Source organism: Camelus bactrianus, chromosome 21 (assembly GCF_048773025.1).
Source record: "Camelus bactrianus isolate YW-2024 breed Bactrian camel chromosome 21, ASM4877302v1, whole genome shotgun sequence".
NCBI classification, from domain to species: domain Eukaryota; kingdom Metazoa; phylum Chordata; class Mammalia; order Artiodactyla; family Camelidae; genus Camelus; species Camelus bactrianus.
In genome coordinates this window covers 10657987-10681678 of record NC_133559.1, presented here as the reverse complement: position 1 = coordinate 10681678, position 23692 = coordinate 10657987, and the positions used below count along the sequence as shown (strand labels likewise).

Here is a 23692-nt window from a genome sequence, read left to right as displayed (position 1 = left end):
CAGGTCCTGTGGGCTCTAGCTGGTCTTCCTGCTTCTCTCCATCTTCAGTCTTTCTATGTTTGTTTCATATATAATGTCCAGGGTTTTTGTTTGTACTTAGTGGGACAGTAAGGAAAAGTACTTCTACTTCATCTTTCCAGAAGCAGAAGTCTTAGGTACTGTTTTATGCAATTTTTCTTTCTATAAACATACAGAAAAAAGAGAAGAAGTGTGTGATTATACTGTCTTTTATAGTTACTTATACAATTACTTTTATGGAACTCTTTTTTTTTTTCCTTATGGATTTAAATTCTCTCTGGTGTCAATTCCTTTCAGCCTGAGGAACTTGTTTTAGTTTTTCTTCTAAGGCAGGTCTACCAACAACAAATTATTTGTTTACCTAGGAATGTGTTTATTTTACATCCATTTTTGCAAGGTAGTTTTTTGCTGGTAAAGGATTATTGGTTGATAGTATTTTCTTCAGGGCTTTGGATTTCCATTCCACTGCCTTCTGGCCTCAGTTACTGCTGATGAGAAGTCATTTGTTAATCTGGTTGGGATTCTGTTGTGTATATGAGGAGTTGTTTGTCTCTTGCTTCTTTCAAGATTTTCTTCTCCATCTTGGGCTTTTGACATTTGGCAATTATGTATCTGAGTGTGTGTATCTTGTATTTATCCTACTTGGAGTTGAGTTTCTTGGCTGTGTAGATTAACATTTTTCCTCAAATTTGGGAAGTATTACAACATTATTTTTTGAAATTTTTACCCTTTTTCTTCTCTTCTGGTACTATCATTAGGCATATTTTGGTATTCGGCAGTTTAAGTTTAATATGCCTAGGTGTAGATTTTTTCCATATTTATTTTGTTTGGCGTTCTCTGTATTTCCTGGATCTGTAGTTTGGTGTCTAATTAATTTTGGAAAATTCTCAGTCATTATTTCAACTATTTCTCCTTTCACTCCTTCTGATATTTCCATTATATGTGTTCTTTGGTATTCTGTTTTGCTTATTTTTTAAGTTTTAATTTTCAGTGTTTCTGCTGACAAATCTTCAAGCTCATTGACTCTTTCCTTCACTATGTCCAGTCTCCTGATGAGTCCATCAAGGGTATTTTTCATTTCTGTTAAAAAGTTACTGATTTTGACATTTCCTTTTGATTTTTTTCTTAGTGTTTCCATCTCTCTGATTCCATTACCCATCTGTTCTTGCATATTGTCTATTTTTGCCATTAGAATCCTTAGCATAGTAATCATAGTTATGTTAAATTTCCACTTTGAGTATTCCAGAATCTCTGCCATATCTTTGTCTTGTTCTGATGCTTACTTTGTCTCTGTAGATTTTTTAAATCACACTTGATAATTTTTTCTTGTAAGCCAGACATAATACATTAGGTAATAAGAATTGAAGTAAATAGGCCTTTAGTATGAGGTTTCAGCCATGTTTATCTGGCTAAGAGTTAGGCTCTGTGTACTGTTTGCTAGAGCAGTAGGTGTCAATTTCCTCTGGTGTCATTTTTTTTTTTCTCCCGTTTTCTTTGGATTTCCCTACAGACTTCTTAAATAGAGTGTCTTATAGTTCTCTCACTTGTAATACACTGTTGTACTGTGTCTCCGTGATGTGGTGAGGTTTTGGAGAAGAGAGATGTTGTATAAACCTATGATTGAATCTGTTGTATTTTGTGAACTGACTTTCAGAAAAATTTTAGTCTTTTTTTTTTTTCTCCTCTTATGTGAGACAGGAAGGCCAAAGAGGGCTCGAGCTATTCAATTGCCTTATTTTTTAATCTTTGTATGCTTTCTTTTACAAGCTGAGGAGCATTCTTTAAGTAGTTGTCAAACATTTATTTAGGGGAAAATTTAGGCACTCTTGGGGGTGAAAGCAGGATGGCAAATTTCTTTCAGTCTTCTGAGAAATTCCTTCCAGCCCTAGAATTGCATGCTGAACTTAACAAACACCCTGTAGTAAACCATATCCACCTTTCTTAGAAGACAGTGGTTTTACAATGTCCATGAATTCTTTGTTGTGTCCCCCTCCTCTTGTGGAGGTGAACTTAATCCCCTTCCCTTGAGTGAGGACTAGACTTAGTGCCTTGCTTCTAATGAGTCAAAAAAAAGTGGCAGTGTCAGGGTGTGACTTCAGAGACTGAGTCATAAGCAGGACTGCAGTTTTCTGCTTGCTCTCTCATATGCTCTTGGCTCAGTCATGTCATGAGGACACTCAGGAACTGGTGAGGAACTGAAGCCTTCTGCCAGGATCCAGCAAGGAACTTAGGCATCTCCTAACAACTGTATAAGTGAGCCATTATGGAAGTGAATTCACCACTACCAGCAAGTCCTTCAGATGGCTGCAGTCCTGGGTGACATCTTGTTGCAACCTCATGAGAGACCCTGGACCAGAGCTACCCAGCTAAGCTGCTCCTGGGTTCCTGACCTTTAGAAACTGTGTGAGATAATACACATTTGTGTTTTAAACTACTAATACAGCTGTTTAGAGAATATCTGTTAATACTTAGGCATATTTCTTGGCACTCTTACCCTCCTGTATATCACTTACATACACACTCATCCTTCAACTGACTTCCAAAATATTTCTTCAAATCTAATTTCTTAAATATTATAATTTTGCCTGTCTCAGCACATTTTAGTCCTAGTTAAGTACCATTTAGACTAGAGTTGTCAATTTGGGAGACTGCCTAGGTAATCCATACCTTGATCTGCCTTGTTTAGGGGTAAGAGAGCAATCCAATGCAGTTTTAGCAGTGAGGGCTTTATTCACTGAGGTTAGAGACTGACCCTGGGAAGTGGTGGATCCGAGAGTCAAAAGGAGCCCCTGTGTGCCCTGGGATTAGCCACAATCTTTGCTTTCTTCATACTCTGATAATCTTATCCAGAGCAGACCTTGCACATCACATAAGAGGATGAAGGACAGCACGCAGACATAGGTGAGTGAGCATGGTATCATTTCCAGTGACTTCGCCCTGGTGACTGAATGGTGTTGGGCAGGGAGTGGTTTCTGAAGTATCAATATACATTTATTAATTCAACATTTATTAGGCCCCCAATATGTCTTAGACTCTGTTCTAGGTGCTGAGCACTCAGCTGTAAACTTACACCTTCCATCACTTGGGAGAGCTTGTGTTCTGGTGGCTCTGAGGTTCAGGTCAGGACCAGCCACAACTGACTCCAGTCAACACACAGTTACAACAAGACTCTTTGCACATTTCTCTACCTCCAAACTCTCTGTTCTGTTATGGTGAAAGGAGAAATCCATTAACAAGTTCTAAATAAGTTTTTTTCTATAGAGAAACAGCTTCCAAAAATGATTATAAATTCTGGAGGCTGAATATCCTGTGGTGTATCCATGCATCAGAGTGTTTGTCTTGAAATCATTTTATATAAGGGAAAGAAAAGAAAGAGAGGGAAATCTAAAACCTGAGGATGCAAAAAAGGTGTCATTTGTTCAGGAAAGAAATAACGTCAGAAGCACGGACCGTTATAAAGATTCAGATCTTTGCAATTAAAGCCGGGCCTGGAGAGTAAATATGTGTTCTTTTGTGGAAGTTCGGGGTAGCTAAGGAAATTCATTCTTGTTAGTTTCTTCTTGACAGGCCTGGGCAGAGGCTGAGGCCCCACAAAGCTGCCTTTCCCTCTCACTACCTGTGGCAGGAATGGGAGGCTTGTGCTTCAGGAAGCGGAAATCATAAACAGAGATTTAAAAGAGGGAATTAAGTGTTTACAAAATTGTGGAGGACTGTGGGAGCAGGCTCTAGGTTATGTCTCTAGAAACAAACTCCCAGAACAATATTGTTGAACTAGGCTGCCAGGGGTGCTTTTGTCTCTGCAAGTTAGGAAGGTAAGGGATCAGGAGGCCACTCTGATAGTGATGCAAGTTCTGGAAGCCATTGATGCTTCTGGGGCCAAGGCCTCTTGGCAGCAGCGTAGCTAGTGGCCAGACACTGGAAGACACAGTTTTCTTTCTGCCATGACTGCCACAACTATCTCTTGAAACCCATGAAGCTGAGCACTGAGTTCTGAGTGCTGCATCAGGATAACTCAACAATGCCATGACCTTGGTTGCCACTAAATACCCATTATTCCAGTATCTTTTTTCATGTTAAATGTCCATGTAACACAGTTATGGCCGATGAGATGTAGTGGGCTTCTGCGTGGGATGGAGTCGGGTGGGCTAGAGGGCTTCTAGGGAAGCTTCTGCTACTCTGAAAAATAGGACAGATATTTCTGGTGCTGTCTCCTCTTCCTGCCTAGAGTGTGAACAGGATGGCTAGACATGCAGAAGCCATTTTGTGGCCTGTGAGGTGAGAGTCAACTTGTTGGACTTGGAAGGAAAGATTGAAAATGCACCACTTTGGATGACCTACTCTGAACTTCTTAGTATGAGAGACAGGAAAAATATCTTCATTAGTTAAAGCCACTGTCAATTGAGAAAGCGTTTCTGTATTGTCAGCTGGAAACACTCTAAATTTATATAACATCTTTCCCCTACCTCTCCCTTTCTTCCTCCTTTGCTTCTGCCTCTCCCTCCCTCTTATCTCTCTTCTCTCTGAATGCTTTCTTGTGTCTGTCCATGCTTGTGGATGGAGGAGATGGTACCCAAAAGGCCACATGAAGGAAAACATTGCTGTAGCATATTCTTTTCCACTGGAGAGCATTTATCTAGTGCAGACATAGTGGAAAGGGCCTTTTGTAGCCTGGAGACCTCATACAATATATTAGCTGCAGAATACCAGTCAGCCTTGACTCCCACAGTTATTTTCCCAAATGTAAATACAGTACTGCCCCAACTGTGACATTGTTTCTCTGGGCATTTATTAGGTTCAGCCTCATGAAATGGCTGATATTTGACTATTTTAACTGCAAATAGTTATAATTTCATGTGGTGCAACCTGGGATGCAGATGGTCTTGGAGGGTTTTGGAAAACTCTGAAACCTAAATGAAATCATTTTATAAGCGAGTGAGCAGTTCAACCCAAGTCAGTGATTGAAAGTGATCTAGGTTTGGTTTCTCTTTCCATGTCAGCTCTGGGCACATCTTCAGGCCATCTGAAAGGTTCAGTCTCACACTCCAAAAGGAACAATTAACACTTCTAAGCTACATCTTTTTCTTATTTTCATCCCAGCTCAATCTCCAGCTAAATTTTGCTATAGGCTCGAGTAGACAGACGACTACTAACTGTAAACTCAAGGATTAACAGTGAATTTACAGAAGTAAATTGTGGATAAAGGGAGTGGGGTATTACTGTGTGTGCTTTTATCTTGGAAAATTCCTGAGAGGGTTGCACTGGAGCACCTTATTCTGGAGCCAGCTTTACTCCTCCAGCTTGACTGAAAAAAAGGACTTTAATGCTAATGATATAGCTCTGCCCACTGGGCATTTATCATAGGACATTTGTCATAAATATATCCATTGTTCCATAGGTCTTTCCTGACCGTAGGACAACCAGAAGGGTCAGAAATTATTGATCGCTGACTCTGTCGTCTTTCTTCAGATATGTTTCTGGGCCTTTGTGCTGTTCCATATCCTTCCATTTTTCTGGTGGTATTTTAATGGCACAAGTGTTTTTCCTCGTCAAGATATTTTTTCTTCCTTGCCATCAGTGCCAATGTATCTGACAGTTACAAAAAGTACCCGGGAAAGATTACTGATGTTTCATTTTAATGAACATTATTAAGTTTGCTAGGAAGAACTATGGTTAGTAGACATCCCCAATGAGAATGAACACTCCTGAAAAAGGTTTCTCTCTTCTTCAGACGGAGAGATTGCGAGGAAAGGTGTATCATTTACTGGAAGTTGGAGAAAAGTCAAAATTCAGAAACCATTGTTTAGTACATTGGTTAATTGTTGACTTGGAGGAATTTGTTCCAATGACAAAATGCCTTGGGCAGGTTTTCCATTTGTTTTTCTTGGCCTTGAATCTTCTGTACCTAGCATAATGCCTGGCACCTAGTAGATGTGAAATAAATATAGATTTATTAGATGAATGAATAAGATGATTATGCGATATCAAAATTCTATAATCAGGAGAGGATTCTGTAAGACAAACACAGCCTTTACCATTATATATATATAAGAAAATCCTTCTTGACATATATTTCTACAAGTTCCCAGTAGAGATGTCTTGGTAGTAGGCCTGAGTAATTTACTCACACTATAACTCTCTGGTCTACATGAGCCAGGACTCAGTAGGTAATGGGGAGAAAATGTTCTATTTAGTTTACAACTTAGTCTGACCTGATAATATAAGTTATCCCTGTAGCTGATAATCTTTTGAAATAATTGGACAGTGCCTCCGGTTCTCATCTTCTTCCAGGGTAAATGCATTTCCAGGGTTAGTGACTGAATGTAGAAAAGGGAACTTGTGTAAAGGGTCCTCAGTTCCTTTTGATGTCCTTATTCTTTCTCCCATGTGAGTCCCGAGAAGGTTTATTCAGTTTATTGACTTTTAGCCCACCTGCCTCCTGGACTTCTCTCAGGGTCTAAGAGACTCTCTCCTTGACCAGACTTGAGTCAGGTTCCTCTAAGTCCTCTTCTCAACAAGGCTTTGACATTGGGCTTCTGTGTCTATTCTTGTCAGGTCCACATCACCCCATTTTAGCAAGAATCCTGCGAAGTCAATTTAGAAATGGTCCCTCATCCTTGATATCTAATCAAATTCCTCATTCCCCACCCTTGATATCTGTTCACCCTGGTCTGCCTTTAGCAAGAATTTTGTCAAGTCAGTTTAACCTTTACCTCGATGCTTCCCCTTTGTGACATCCTGATTCCCACCCTGCTCCTTGGTTATAAATCCCCACTTGTCTGTACTGTATTTGGACCTGAGCCCAGTTCTGTACTGAGGTCTCTCCCTTCCTCCCCCCATCTCAATATTTGTGAACAAGACAGCTTTAACTACTGTCTGGCTGTGTCTTTTCTTTGACATATGTAGTGCCATGGCTCAGATCGGATCAGATTCGTCATTGGACTTGTGGACTTCTCACCCAGGTCCTAACATGCAGCACCTTTGACAACTTTGTCTTCAGTCTTAAGTCTAGGTTGTTCAGGGAGCCACTGGTGAGTCCAACTCCTGAACCAGGGCTCCAGATGACAGTCCATTGACAAAGTTTGATTCTTAAGATTCTGAGGGAGGCTGGTGGGTATAGCTCAGTGATAGGGCGCCTACTTAACATGCATGAGGTCCTGGGTCCAATCCCTACTACCTCCATTAAAAAAAAAAAAAACAAACAGTTAAAAAGATAGATTGAGTATTGTCTCGAAGCTGGGTTAGAGGCCCAGGCTTCTTTCTTTGCAGGGTAACTACTGGGCTGTAAGTCTTCCTGGCTCTTTGTTTTGAGTACTGGTTTATTCACTCCCTGACTCCTAGGCTTGGTTCTCTGTTTCAAGTGGAAATTCACTTTCTGATTTCCTGGGCTAGAAAATTGCTTCCCGGCTCTTTGTTTTGAGTGGGAATTCACTTTCTTACTTCCAGAGCTAGAAAATTTCTTTCTGGCTTTTTTTTGTCAAGTGGAGATTCACTCCTTGACTCCTAGGCTGGAAAATTTTCTTCTTCTGCCCTTTGGAGGCTTCTCTGTTTTCTCTGTTTGATTCTGCTTCTTCGTGGGAGCTTCAAAGTCAGCTGAAACCCCATTCTTGAACTCCTACTGACTACATGTTCTACTAATTTTTTCTGCTTCCTTCCTTGGCATGATTTTACCAAGGTTAATGTGCAACTTCAGCAGCTTCTTTGGGAAACTGAAGATCTCCCCAAATTGGTTCCCCTAAGACCTCTCTCACCTTCTCACTGCTTCCACTCACCCTTCCTCCTTCCATCACCTTCGATATTTCCCTCAGCTCCTCTGAATCCTTTGATATGCCTCCCTTCAAGCTCCTAAGTCCTCCATCCTCTGTTCACTCTGCCAGACCTTCCTTCTCACTTAGCCCCTCAGGCACTTGAACTTTATGCTCCCTGCTCCCATTAGGGCTCTCAAGGGACTTGACCCCCAAAAGCAATCTCATGAAGTTGAAAAGGAAAAAAGAAAAGAAGGCAGTTGGAAACAGACTGGCTATTTTATCTACTCAGACAGATTTTGGAGGCACCTGGACAGCTGCTTGATGTCTGCTCAGTCTCTCACCTAAAATGTAGTCAATAGTGTGCATAAAACAGGGCAAAAGATCATAAAAATCCCTGCGAATACTGGTAAAAGGGTTTAACCTTCATATTGAGTAGTTAACCTTGACTTGTTCCATCTGTCAGAAACACAATTCAGGTAAAACATAGAGTGGAAATAAACCAGTGAGTCTTTGTATTACTGTATTTACCTGACTCATGGCTGACATTTATACCAAAAGGCATAAGACGTCTGTTGGCACCTGTCTGCATGTATGCTTATGGATGTATGTACATATGTTATGCAAATGTCATATTTTCCTACTTCGGGATGGTATTACCAAATAAATTTAGAAAATCCTCTTAGGAACTCTATTTAAATCAGCTTAGAGGTAAATGAGTATGTAATTAAATATTACTAAAACCTTCAGAAATAATAGAAACTAACCCAAATGCTTTTCAAGTTTTTGTGATTTGAGTAAGTCTGTGAAAACTATTTTCATATTGTTGATTAAATAAAAACAGCTATGCCTTCTGAGTTACCAGCATTAATAATAATATGAGCATACGTTTTTATTCTACTTGGGTTTACTGGTCAAATAAGGTAATATGATATCTACCAGATGTTTGATTATAGATTTTATAAATTTAGTCTTAAAAACAAATGTACAAGTAAAGATGCAGTAAAAACAAATTGCTTGATATCTATTCCTTCATGTAAATCAAGCACAGTAGTAAAACAGACAAAAAATCTCCTCAAGCATTTACCTTACTTTTTTAAGGCTTTTTGGTTTCCTTTTGATACTTGCCTAATATGCTGTAAAAATACTTACCAGGGAAAGAACTTGAGATGATGGCCAGCTTTGTGTAATGGTATCATTATATGTTTGCCTAGAAATAGTTTCCACAATATTTTGGCAACTTACAACCTTAAAGTTATGCTAGGTTATGTAATAGATATTCCTTAAATATCTCGATGATTTCTGCGTAAGATAAACTGCTGAAACATTTGTTACTGAACATAAATTTAAATTTTTATGCTTTTGGCTTTTAAATTTTATTTGATATAGAGAAGCTAAATATATCTGAATCTGTTAATACGTTCTTTTTGCCACATTGGAAAAAAATGAAGCATGGACCTGTAAAATCGTGAGATGTTACGTTAAAAAACTTCCTAGGCTGCCACAGAATGCTGGTCTGTGACAGGCAGTTCACCATTGTCTACTTCCTAGTTTTTTTCTGTAAAAGAAAGGTTGCTAATGGTTAAAAAATTATAACCAGTGTATGAAAATAAAACCACCAAAAATAATAAGGGAAACAACTTTTTAGGCAAAGTATACAGAAAAACAGGAAGTTGTGTTTTTGAGAAGGAAAAGTTTGTAAGGTAAGCTTGTGTGTTTTCATTAAGGGGAAAAGAATAATTTTGTCCAAAAGTAAAGTGATTGGTTGTTCCATAGTGAGAAAGAGGAAAATATAGGAAAAAAACACTGAATGGATATATAAAATTGTAAAGGGCTTTGAGGAAAGTAATTTAATGTATGATTAAGCTGGCTAAGATTGGATAGATTTATTTATAAGGCTTAAAGAAATGAGCTCAAAAGTATACGGATGCAAAACTAGAAACCGTTTTTCTTTCTGTTGATATAACAAGGTTTTCTTGGATTGTTGGTCTGTTTTAATAGATTGTCAAAGATTTTTCCTTACTTTTTAAGTAATCCACCTAGGAAACAAAGAATCTGTTTCTTAGCATAATTTCCTGTGCCTTATGTTAACCTTATCTTTGATTATTTAAGAGAACCAAGTCTTATCACGTTTTAAAGAGCTAAAGATTTTTTTGTTTTTTTTTTTATACTTTTGATAATTTTGCCTTCCCCAAACCGAATCCTAAATGAAATCTTCTTGACTTCAAACTGACTGAGATTTCCCAGAGGCCCCCTGGAAAGTCTCAAAGGATTTGTTCTCTCACCTTGTGAAAGGAGAGATGTTAAACTAATTTGATTTATTTGATAGATTGGACTGCATGGAAAGGCATTGTCAAATAAGAGATGTCAACTTTCATGGGTTATATTTGTATGAGTAAATATTAATGTAAATATTTCAGAAATTATATTAAGTTCCTAAAAATTTGTCAATACTCTCTCTGTCCATGATATGTTCAATGTAATGTTATCAGTCATAATTCTAGTAATTATTTTAATATGTAGAGAAAGACAAATACCAGATAGTATCACTTATATTAGAATCTAAAAAATGACACGAAAGAACTTATTTACAAAACAGAAATAGACTCACAGACATAGAAAACAAATTTAGAATTACCAGAGGGGAAAGGGAGGGATGGAGGGATAAATTCAGAGTTTGGGGTTAACAGAAACACACTACTATATATAAAATAGATAAGCGACAAGGTCCTACTGTATAGCACAGGGAACTATATTCAATCACTTACAATAACCTATAATGGAAAAGAATGTGAAAAAGAATATATGTATATGTATAACTGAATCACTGTGCTGTATACCAGAAACTAACACAACATTGTAAATCAACTATACTTCAGTTTAAAAAGAAGTTGAGTGTCATGGAAGCAACCAAATACTCATATCAGATGAACTCTTCTCAGATCTTACCATGGCTATTTTGTCTCTCATCACCCACAGATAGTTTTTGTTTTACTCTGATTCTTCCCTGAAAGCATTTGTAGTTATCTACAGACCAGAATGCTTTGTCTTCTCAGAGACCCTTGGAAAGGACTATGACAGGAGCCCTGGGCTATGGGATTCTGATGGCTTTGCTGCCATAACTGAGACGATACTGCTGGACTGAGTCAGGATTTCTAGAACTCTAAAAGAGAAGCTGACAGGTTCATAAAACTGTCCACCTAAGATGAAGGAGAACAAGGATTAATTTTATAGGACTGGATGAACTGATAAAGGATGGTTGTGGTTTTGGTCTGGGGCAGTGCTGGATTTTTCACATTCTATTTTCCGGATGTAAGGAATCCTGTTCTCTTTTCTCTTAAATTATCTGTACTTGTAACAATCAGTAGATTATACTTTTGTAAACAAAAAATGAAACATTTATCGTTTCCCCCTGCCTCATCCCTCTAGAATTTGCATTAATGTTTGCAGAAAGTTATCCTCATTATGTTTCATTAAATAAAGTAGGCAGAGTCATGTCTGTTTTTGTTTTGAGTATTTAAAATATAAAATCACAGGAAGATGTATCATAAACAGAAAACACAGTTTTAAATCAGGAGGTAGCAGTGGGAAACTAGACATTTCCCGTCAACAGAATACCTGGCTGTCTTTGTTCATGTACGTGTTTTCCTCCTGCTTGGTGGGGGGGCTCTTGGGACCTGACTTACAAGAAACCTGCGCAGCTCTTCCCCAGCTTTTAGGAAATCTTTGTAGGTTCAAATGGCAACTCGGTCTAACTTGACCATCTGTTTCTGGAAGCTTCTGTTTTCATTGCATTGTGCTGTGCCTATGTGTGTGCCTTTCATCTGTTTTTAAGTTGTCTCATTGGTTGGCTTCAACTTATTATTTTGGAGGAGGGGTGGTTAAACTCTTGGATTCTTCCTGAATTCTTGCTTTCTGATCTTCACTAACTCCATTCTCTACAAACCAGGGCCAGTACCCCTGTGACATGCTTCACTGGAACTCTCTCCTAAATCTAGCGTCTTTTGAGAAAGGAGTCGAGAGAGTTGAAATTCACTCTCCCTAAGCACCAACTAAGAACAAAGCAGTGTGCTATGTATTTTACATACAAATAGCAACAATAACATAATAAGCAATGTATATAGTATACTAATATTATTAATTATAATACCATTTATTACATGCCAATCAGCAGGATGGATATTTTATATGGAGGGCCTTCGGACAGGTAGTCAAATCCTGCAGCAGCACGTATTCTGTGCCGAAATATTTGACTTCTTCCATAAGTGCCTGGAATCTCACAGAGGTCTTAAGCAGAGGTGACATGAGTATTATTCAGACTGTAATACTTTCTTGATGACCTGGGGGCACTGTAATGTTAACGATTATTTTACAGTGTTCCAGGGGTACTGGAGGTGAGGATTAGCCTTTCCCTGCCTGGCCCCAGACAGCCTGCTTGCCTCGTTTCCAGACACGGCATTTTATTAGAACAGGTCTGGGATGTGCCACAGAGGAAGGAGGAGCAGTCGCTTTTAAAGAGAAGAGCAACCTCAGGCCCGTTCTGCCTTTGTTTCTATTAACTGTGACCCGGAAATCCAATTTAGCAGGCCCTCAATTAAATTCTGTAGAAATAAATAGTTGTGAGTAAAATAAGAATAAACTCCATTGAGTGGGAAGTCTAAGAGCTTCTCCTACTGATCAAGTGTTATACCTCTTATTTTTTTTTCCCTTACAGCAAATTTTGTTTTTGTTATATCCCGATTGTTCCTTATTTTCTGAATAATAGCAAAACTCAAAAATATGATCCTTCAATGAGAAGTGTTTGGGGCCAGGAAAAGTACTGAACAAATCAATAGACAGGAAATTCAAAGAAAAGAGCAGTAGCCACAGGGCGTGAGAAGAGCTGTCTTCAGAACTGGTCTTTTCCTGTGGGTAGTTTTCCTTCCCACGGTCTTTGTCCTATTGGAACAGAACTTCAGCTCCACTTCTGGAGCCTGAGCACATCATCCTGCATTTCTTAGTCCAGTGCCCACCAGTCCAGGACAGTGGGTTTGATGTAGATCCCACCTCCTAGAGATGGCACAGATACAAATCCCCAGTCCCTCCCTCGAAGGACTGGCTCTGATCAAACCCACCTCAACAGGCATCCTGCTCCTGCACCGGGACAATCTTGGGTGAGCCCCTGCAAGGTAACCCTGCCTCAGTCCCTTTCTACCAAAGGCTTCCTGTTGCCCCAGAGCTCAGCAGTGCCTGAGGGAGGTCTCCCACTGGCATGGATGTGCCCGGGGGCAAGGAACTCCTTATAGACCTTAGAGAAAATCTTGTCACCCACAGTGATAACATTGTACTCTCCAATTCTAGGCTTAAAAATGATCGTCTCATTGTTCTTGGTCTGGAGCTGTAGGAGAAGAGGTTGTAGGCATGGAGAGAAGTCCATGTTAACACAAAGGCATGTTTCTCCAGCTGTGTGATCACTCTCCACATGAGTATTACTGGATCATTTAGGAAAAATAAACACCTTCCTACTCATGTCTGTGAGAGAAGGGAATATAATCTTCACCTAAAATGTGAACAGGAGAAATCATAAATTGAATCTTGTATTCAGCAACATCTAGTCTTTCCTTCCAGTGGTCTGTCCCTCCCATCTCCACCTCCCCTATCACATATACACGTATGCTCTTGACCTTCCAACCTGTCCGGGCAAAGAATTCTAGGAGACTGATGAGGACAGATACCCACAGCAGCAGCTCGTACGTGTTCTTGGCCTGGGGCTGTTACAGAAGCAGTGGTGACCAGGATGAGTGTAGCAGACAGCACAGTGGTTGGTTATCTACCCAGCTTCTGACTCAACCTATGTAGATCCCATCCCACCTGTTACAGGTAGGGACTCATTAGATATTTGTTGAATTAAATAAGCAGTAGTGCAAATTTGTAGAATTAAAAAGTGAAGACACAATTAAGGGAGAAATACTGAATTGAGGACTTTGCTGTGTTTATCCCCATGGATTAAAGATTCTTAGAGTTCAAAGAACATAGCAGTTTCCTGATGCTTATAACTTCTCATTGTGAATCAACAAACTACTAGTGTAGTTTGTGAAAACACCTCAAACAAATAAGGCTCTTCCTTTTCCTCTTTTCCCTTTCCTTACTGAAAGATGTAAAATTAAATCCATTAGATGGGACCAAGCAAAGAAAACACTCACAGTCAGAGGAGGGAATAGTTGGGGAATGGTGGTGACCAAGAGCAAGTGAAGAGGGCTGGGGTTGGGGGGAGGTGGCGGTGTAGGGGATAGGAGCCAGTCTAGGGACCAGGAGCTGGAGCAGGGTGAGAACATGTATATAGGTGAGGGACAGAGGTAGGAAGGAAGATTGGTTGTGTACAAGGGAACTGATAAAAATAAGGAAATATATTAAGGATAATGGGCACCTGATTTTTCACTGTTGGAAAAGAGAGTTGAAGGTACAGAAATGGAGAAAACCTGAGTATATCCTGCAGTGTTAGATAGAAATTAGAGATACTGCTGTGAACTCATGGTTTTCAGTGTGTGTGTGTGTGTGTTCCCAAGCTGTCCCAAAGCAAGTGGCTGGAAGCAGATCCAAACTTTGTCATCTACATGTATTGTATATCGCCTAAAGGAACCAGGGATCTTGGAGAAGTGGCTAATTCCAGGTCTAAAGCAGGGACAGTACAAGAGAGCTTGGAATATATTATATATATATATATATATGTATATAATTCCAATATGTATATGTGTGTGTGTGTGTGTGTGTGTGTGTGTGTGTGTGTGTGTGTGTGTGTTTTACCAGAAAAGAAGGAAACAATCAAAGAATAATGTAGACCCATACTAAAGCCAGCTTTAAGGGGATCCTGCTGACCAAACTGGAAATAACTTAAGATTCAATATAAATAGTGAAAGTAATTATCACTCATTGAATAAAATAGTAAACAATGAATCTAAAATGATATAGGTGAATAATTGTTTGGTAAAGAACAAGCTACTTATATAGTTTCATACTGCCTCCCTGAAAAATATTTATTAATTTAAAAGGGAACTAGTAACTTTGAAGTAGAGAATCTTCATTTATACCACCTTAAGCAGTCCGACCGAGCATCATTAGAAATGGGATACTTCAGAATCATGTGGCTCTTGAGAGCATGTAGTGAAAGAACATAGCATTGCTTTTGTCCTGCCAAAGATCCATAACCCGAGTCTGAGCACGAGAGGACATTAGACAAGCTGAACTTCAGGGACTTTAAACAAAATACCTGACCTGTAATCTTTGGAAATATCCAGGTTACAAAAGACACGGAAAGACTGAGGAACTGTTCTAGATTATAGAAGATGAACAAGACATTCCAGTAAATGCACAGCTTGGTTCTGAACTGGAGTATTTTGTTATCAGGGACATGGTTGGAACACTTGGAAAAACACTGAATGGGATCCAAGGATTAGATGATAGTAATGAATCAGTGTTACTTGCCTGATGTGGGTGGTTGCTTTGTGGTATGTAGGCGAATGTCCTTGTTTGTAGGGAATACTAAACTATTCCATGGTGGTGAGCCCTGTGTCAACAGCTACTCTATGGTTCAAGAAAAAAAGTTCTCTGTATTGTACTTTCAGCTTCGCTGTAAATTTGAAGGGGAAAAAGGATTTAGAGAGAAAAATTGGTACTCAATCTTGCCTGGGAAGAGAGACGAGCTGTAGTAAAAAGGAAAGAAAATTATTTGGGATGTGGGAAAAATGGAGATGAACATTTGCAGATTTTGTAGACAGACATGCATCTTGGGTAGTCCTTCACTCTGAAGAGACTAGCCTTTTTGGGAAGTGATGTTCTCAACCAGGTAGAAGAAAAGAGGTACGGCAAGGGGAGGGGAGTCTAATTCACCTCCTGCTCTCTTTTCTAGAATAAGTCATTCTTTCTTAGGGCCTTGGGGGAAAGCATTATTGGGTCATGAGGAATCAGAAGGAAGAGGGTACTCTCCATTTCAGAAGGGGAGGCATTGGAATTGTGATGTACAAAACTGAACTTTGGGTCTAATTTGTTTTCTGTCAGTAAATGTTTAGGTGAAAGGGAGTGATTCTTGACTCAGTACCTTTGTAATGTTACTGTGTTAGGTAAGAGAATTTCCTTTATCTTATGAAACTTTCATGCAAGTATTTAAGAGTGCCAGGGGCATGGTGTTTCCACTAATTTAGAGTTAGAGATGATGAGACAAATGGGGCAAAAAGTAAACAATTGATAAATCCAGGAAGAGGGTATATGGGAGTTCCTCGTTTCATACTTGGAACTTTCTGTAAGTTTGAAATCTTGTTAAAAATATCAAGAGTGTCAGAGGACTAGGAATCAGTAATAGAATTGCCTTAGATCTGAGAGAAACCTAGGCTAGGAGACAGCAGAGATGTTGGAGAAAACTGAGGATTAACTAAAGTTTTATGAATGTGCTTTAGATAACTTCTAAAGTCAAGGATTGTGCAAGATACCAGCGTCAGTTTATAACTCAGGGAAAGGCTTAAACAAGAGGTTACTGGATTTGAAACATGAAGTAGAACAGGATTTGGGGGCTACTCAAGAATGTCTTATTCTGACTTCCATTGAAATGCTCTGGACATTTAAGGATGTTTAACTGAGTAGAAACAGGCACGTTAGTTGATATGACTGCTTGATTCTGACCCTGGTGTGTGCATTAAATCAAAAGTGCACAATTCTAGCCTGATGTAATACCCTTAATACCATAAGGTTTAAGTATGAAAATTAAAGTACGCTAAAGCCTTTATACCATTCCGTAACTTGCATGTAGGGAAGAGAAGAATAAGCATAGATCAAATGGAAAAATTAAAACATTTGCTAGAGTCTAAGAAGAATCTTGAGGATATTCAGGGGAAAGGGACTTGCATTAGTCAAGAGGAGTAGGCTTTGGGCAAAGATAGGGAACTCCAGATTCCAGGAACATGACATACTCATTGGAAAGTCTCCCAGAAGGAATCTAACTACTAATACTCAGGCTATGATTTACTGAGAAAATCTATCCCCTTAAAATGGAATTTATTAACAAATGAATATCCTTGGGAAATACTAACATTTGCTTATATACATGTCCTTTCTGGGAAACACTACAGAGACTAATCGCCCATCTTCTAAAGTTAAGGATAGGGATACAGAAGCCATCTGAGATGAGAAGATGGCTTCAGGAATCACAAAGCACCAATCACTAAGAAAAGTAAAGAAGTCCCATTTTTAATAAGCTCCCTTGACACCTGTCTAGAATCTCACTCTACTGGTTCCCCTGAGATACTCAGGAAGTTTTGAGGAAAAGAGACCCAGGAGAGCAGAGCTAGTCAACTTGGCTTTTCCTTGGAGATTCCTCTCTTGATGTCTGAATTTACAGATACTCCTTCTCCTCCTTCTACAGACAGAGCTTTCAGGGCCAATGTGCATGTCATGGGCCACTCTTTCTCTAGGCTACAGTCCTATCTAGAGAGAGAGTAAGTGATTGTAAGATCACATATCCTTGAAACACCAAGGGTCTGTTTGGTTTTTGTAGATGCTTTCAGATTAGATTTTCAAGATGTTGGAGATAACCATATGTCCTTCTTAGCTTAAGCAGGCTCTAGTCCCACTTGCTCCTGCATCCATTTTGGGACAGGATCTGAAGTTCTGGAATGGGAAACTGCAAAGATATGCCAACTGAGCTCATGTCCTGAAAGCACAGCCTGGCAGATTCTTTTCCATCTTATGATGATCCAGTGTTTTTCTTTCTCTGGCTTCTTCAGGTAGCTATAATAATCACAGATTTTTAAAGAAGTCACTGTATCCATTCCTGGCATCTTGGAATTTATGTTTCAAGGTCTCTGGAGAAGGGGCCATAGAGTTTTGTTTGTTTCTTTTTCTGTAAGAGTAATTCACATGTAAGTATCAATTTTCAGGAGATTGGCCTAAACTGCATATTTTAAATTCTTTATTTTTCCCCAACAAGTTTACTCAGGATTAAATAACATATATACAATTTGTGATTAAGTATCAATAAATTCTGTAATAGTTTTTCCCTATAAATGCAATTCTTTTTGCATCTTCAAATTTTTCCTTTTATTTTGAATATAATATTCATGACTAAAACATTAACTATACTATCTTTTCATTATTCTATTTCAGTGTTCTTACTTTCCCAAGAGGATAATCTACAGATACATTTATGTCTCTCTCATCTTTCATTGTCTCACACTATGTTTTCTTCACTGTTTTTGTTGACTTTCAAAAAATTCTTGTATTGCTTCTTCCTATTAGATTCATAGCAAGAATAATTTTAAGTGGTTTGCCCAAGACCGCGTGTTGAAATTGACAGATTCCAAATCAGATTCCAGATTTTCCAAGCCCCAGCCAATTCCCATGTTTCTTATGAGAATCTTTTTAAAAATCAACTTTGAGGTTTAATACATTACACAATATTGTACTATGTGATATTAAACAATATGATAAATACCATGCATTGCCAATAATATAGCAAAATGCACCAATTTAAGTATATATTTTGGTGAATTTTGACAAGTTTATATACCTGTATAATGGTCATCATAATCAAGAACATTTCCTTCGTCCCAGGAAGTTCCCTCATATTCTTTTGTAGTCAATTACCTTACAATTCTGGCAACCACTGCTTGTGGGTTTTAGCAGTACAGACTCAAGCTGTATTTTGTAGAGTGTCATATAATAGAATCACACGAATGTACTCTTTTGTACCTACCGTCTTTGATTCAGTATGATGTTTTCAAGAATCAGTCATGTTATTTGTATTAGTAATTTGCACCTTTTATTGCTGAGTGGTATTTCATTGTATGGATCCATCATGAGCATTCAAGTTGTTTCCAGTTTTTGGCTTTTAGGAGTAAAGCTGCTAGGAACATTCATGTACACTCCCTGTGTGGACATGTTTTAATTTCTCTTGTGTAAATACTTGGGAAAAATATTGAGTCATGGGGTTAAGTATATGTTTACCTTTCTTAAAATCTCCCACACCGTTTTATAAATTGGTTATATCATTTTACATTACCACCATCAGTGTTTAAGAGTTTCAGTTTCTTCACGTCCCTGCTCGTATTTGGTGCTGTCAAATTTTTAATTTTAGCCATTTGGGTGGGTGTGTTGTGGTATCTCATGGTGCTATTTTATATTTCTCTGATGACTAATGATACAATGATGTTGATCATCCTTTCATGTATGTATCGACCATTTGTATATCCCCTTTTATAAAATTTCTGTTCAAATATTTTTCCAGTTTAAAAAAGTGTGCCTTAGTATTGTGCTATAAAAGTTCTTTATATATTCTGAATACAAGTTTAGATATATGTACTGTGAATATTTTCTCCCGATCTGTGGCTTTTCATTTTTCTAACAATATCTTTTGAAGAATAGAAGTTTTAATTTTGATGAAGTTCAGTTTGTGATTTTGTACTTTTACCATTCATGCTTTTTGTTTTGTATCTAGGAACTTTGCTCTTTCCAAGGACATCAAGATTTTATCACATCTTTTTGTCTAGAATTTTTAGTTTTAGCTTTTATATTTGTCTTTGATTCATTTTGAGTTATTTTTTGTGTCTGGCATGAGGTAAGGTTTGAGGTTTATTTTTTTCTGTATACATAATCCAGTTGTTCCAGCAACATTTGTTGAAAATACTGTTATTGAGATACTTCAGAACTTTCTAAAAAAAATCAGTTGATCATATATGTGTGGATCATTTTTAGACTCTGTATTTTGTTCCATTGAGCTTTATGTCTATCCTTACACCAGTACCAGGCAACCTTGATTACTGTAGTCTTCAAATGCAGTAGTGTAAGTTCTTTAACTTTGTTTTTGTTTCTGTTTTTTCAAAATTGCTTTGACATTCTTGGGACTTTGCATTTCCATATAAATTTTTGAATGGGAATATATTTTATTATCTTGACTAGATGATTTGGTACCCTAGTCTTATGTGGATCATCATGAATTCTGAAACTGGGACAGACATGAGGTGTTATTTAAGGAAGAAGTCCCTCTGAATGTGATGTTAAAGTAGATGTGACTCCAAAAAGCTGTCCTTGATTGACTGGAATAATGGTTAGGTCATTGAGAAAGACAGAAAAGGTGAGATGGAGAGCCTTTTCCAAATGTAAGAAGGTAGATGGTGAGTTTGCTTTTGAAAATACAAAATTTATTAGGTTGACAAGACCCACAAGTAGAAAAGTCCAGAGGACGATTTTGTCATAGACTTGGGGGAAAAGATTAATGATAGAAATAGAGATTTGAAAGCAATTAACATAAAAATTATAACTGAAAAAGATGAGAAGGGGAGTGTGAAGAGAAAAAAAAAAAGCAAGGGCCAAGGATTGACCAGAGGACAATATTTACAATTATGTTATAGTTGAAATGAGAAGATTCATGAGAGAAAACTCAATGAGTGCTGACAAGAGAGAAAAATAGTGTGATGTCATGGAAACCAAGGTCAGAATATTTCCAGGAGGCAGGGTTTTCAAAAGTGTAAAATGAATCAGAGAAGGACAAAAGAAAGAGAGAAAAGCTCAGTCTGACAGTTTTAGCACTGAAGACTTTTCTGGTGACATTTGAGAGAAGAGTTTTGTGGGAGTGACCATAATGAAGCCAATTTTCAGGGAATTATGAGGGATGGGAGAGGAAGTCCATTTCAGTAATTCTGAACATGAAAAAAGAACAATGGAATGGTCCCTGTGGAGAACCACAGAATCAGATGTATGCTCTGCACACAGGTTGCGTATCCTTTCTTGCTTTTTGACAGAGGGGTCTAGTATATTCTATTTCTTATAATTATATCAAATTCTGTGTTCACCAGATTGTAAAAAATCAGTAAGCTAGTCCAGCTCCAAGTAGCTGGCAGACTCCTTCCTCCTCTTTTCTCAACTCTGGTGCTTACATTCCCTTGTCCAGACCACTCTTTCCTATTATAGTGGAAACTAAACAATGTTCTCTCAATTACTGTTCTCTCTTCCTGACTTCACTTCTTAAAAGGACTACTGGAATCAGCTAAAAAGATTACTGTGGTGGTACATGAGTGAACAATTTCAGTGGAGTGATCACAGCAGAAGTTTTTCTGTAGTTGTTCTTTGAGGGTATGATGATGTGTTTGGACCATATTATCTCTTTGAAATGAGGTGTCTAGATTCAGAGTTCAGTGGAAACACTGTGTAAGCGTTCTTGGTGACCCTGTCACCAAATCCAGTGACCACTTCTCAGTGTTCTTCTTTGACTACTTCCTTCTGCTGTATCATTGCCCCTTGAAGCTCTCATATTTATCTTTTTTCTTGACATGCACCTTATTAGTAAGCCCCTTGTTAATAGAGTTTAAATAGTAGATGTCATTACTAATTGGATCACAGGGCGATTTTTTCCTAGCTACTCTCTTCCCCTTCCTAACGTCAGTATGATGTATATGAGGTGAGCATTTGCTCAGAAGTCTTCTTCTTGCAGAGGACATGAGTTTGCTCCATAGTGAGAATGTTCATATGTGGAAGTCCCAAAGAGGCAGAACTAGTTTTCTCTCAATGTGCAAGGGCCATTTGCACGAGCTTGCTGGTCATAAAGAGGGAAGTTGGGCTCACTCAGTTCAGTGATAGCTGTATCATTGTCCCTTGTTGTACACTCCAATTGCTGTTGGGAAGTTTTCCTTTAATGACTCCCTTTATTGTTTTCAGACACTGATATAGCAGAATGCAAAGAAAGAACTTCACAGAAGTGGTGGAATTCATCTTCCTGGGATTCTCTATCTTTGGAAAGCACCAGATAACCCTCTTTGTGGTTTTCCTCACCATCTACATTTTCACTTTGATTGAGAACATCATCATTGTGACTATCATCTGCATTGACCGTCATCTCCACACACCCATGTACTTCTTCCTAAGCATGCTAGCTAGTTCAGAGACAGTGTACACACTGGTCATTGTCCCACGAATGCTTTCCAGTCTCATTTTTCATAGCCATCCTATCTCCTTGTCAGGCTGTGCGACCCAGATGTTCTTTTTCATTACCTTGGCCACTAATAACTGCTTCTTGCTGACAGCAATGGGCTGTGACCACTATGTGGCCATCTGCAAGCCCCTGAGATACACAGTCATCATGAACAGAGGAATGTGTGCCAGGTTAATGTGTGGGTCCTTTGGCACTGGGCTGGTTATGGCAGTTCTCCATGTAACGGCCATGTTCAGTTTGCCCTTCTGTGGCACAGTGGTGGACCACTTCTTCTGTGACATTTACCCAGTCATGAAACTTTCTTGCATTGATACCACTGTCAGCGAGATCATCAATTATGGTGTAAGTTCATTTGTGATTTTTGTGCCTGTGGGCCTGATCTTCTTCTCCTACGTCCTCATTATCTCCTCCATCCTTAAGATACCCTCAGCCAAGGGCCGGAAGAAGGCCTTTGCCACCTGTGCTTCCTACCTCACTGTGGTCATCGTCCACTATGGCTGTGCCTCCATCGCCTACCTCAAGCCCAAGTCAGAAAACTCAGTAGAGAAAGATCTTCTTATCTCTGTGACCTACACCATCATCACGCCCATGCTGAACCCTGTCATTTACACTGTGAGGAACAAGGAAGTCAAGGATGCCCTACGCAGAGCGGTGGGCAGAAACACTTTTTAACAGATGGGATCATTTTTTCAGGAGACCTTTAGCCCAGTGTAGTGTGCCTACCTACAAGCACGATACAGTACACAAGTTCATCAAATAACAGTGTTTGTCAAGAATAGAGTCAAAGAGTAGAAATGCTTTTCTTTTTCTTAATTTAGGGACAAGGCAGAAAGCAAGGTTTCTGCTCTGGTGAATTTTGTTACCAGATACAAGAATCAGTACAAGCTAGATTAAGACTACTTGTTTCTATGTCTGAGGATTTGTGATTTGAAACCTCTTTTGGCCCACATTTTACGAGGCTCCTCTGAGATGGTCAAATCCTTGACCTGGTCTGATGAGGAGATGTGGAGAAGAGGCAGTTGGAACAGATGTGGAAAGGGATCTCAGGAAGTCAAGCAGCAGACAGGCTGAGTTTGGCTTTCATTCTCAGGAGTTAAATCACGTGCTCTGTGATAGTCATCTCAAAAAGAGTTTTCTTAATTCTTGCTGATTGGAAAATGAACAGCTTTGGCAAAAAAGGGTCACTTATTTCATTATCCAGCCATGTTAGCTCCTTAGCTAATATTTATTTCTATGTGTATCCCTTTCTTCTTTGCAATCAAGGCAAACGTCTCTGTTGTTCCCCAGAGGCCAAGCTGGGGGAGAATGTATTGGTGGCTGTTCTCTGTAACTGCACTTTTATACAAATGCACTCTTTATAAAGAATCTTGTTTGGAAGAGGTGTCTCAACCTGAGGTTCATAGTGTCTTAAGGAGTGCTTGGATGGGCTTCAAAAGGATTTTGAACTTTATGCAATTATTTACTAAATTTTGTGCACAAGTGTGAATGTAGGTATTAAGACTTGTGAGATTCAGTGCTTAGAAAATAATAGTTTGACTGCTTTGTGTAAAACATATACCAGTCACAGTGCCTTCAGGAGACAGAAATCACACAGCTGAAAATTTAATGTAAAGGATTAATTGCAACAGGGAGTTACTGTTGGTTCAGTGACATGTGAGGCCACAAATAGCCAGGTGGCATTCTCATCTTGTAATTAAATTTTTTTTTTTTTTGCTGCATTCCCTGGTTAGAAATATTTTGCCAATGGGGATTAAGACCAGTGGAGCTCAGGGATGCTGGGAGAGGAAGAAAAATTCTGCAAGTGAGTTATTAGGTGAAATGGGAGTAAAAGAAACTGCTACCACTTCCACCCCTCATCTCCTGGACCCATGAATTCTGGCTATAGAACTGTCTGATTCAAAACATACACTGTTTAATTTTAAACACAACTCTGTCATTTTAAGATCTCTCTCAGCTGGTGGAGTAACTGAGTCAAATAGTG

General features: G+C 38.8%; 2 protein-coding genes across 2 annotated transcripts in view; both read left to right on the top strand.

Moving 5' to 3' along the window:
* LOC105069494 (olfactory receptor 10J1) overlaps positions 1-23692 on the top strand; it is a 233722-nt gene that overhangs the window by 53829 nt on the left and 156201 nt on the right. The window lies entirely within an intron of this gene.
* On the top strand, positions 21454-22383 carry LOC105069501 (olfactory receptor 10J5). Its single transcript, XM_010955618.2, has one exon. It carries the CDS (start codon positions 21454-21456, stop codon positions 22381-22383), a length of 930 nt encoding a protein of 309 aa, XP_010953920.2.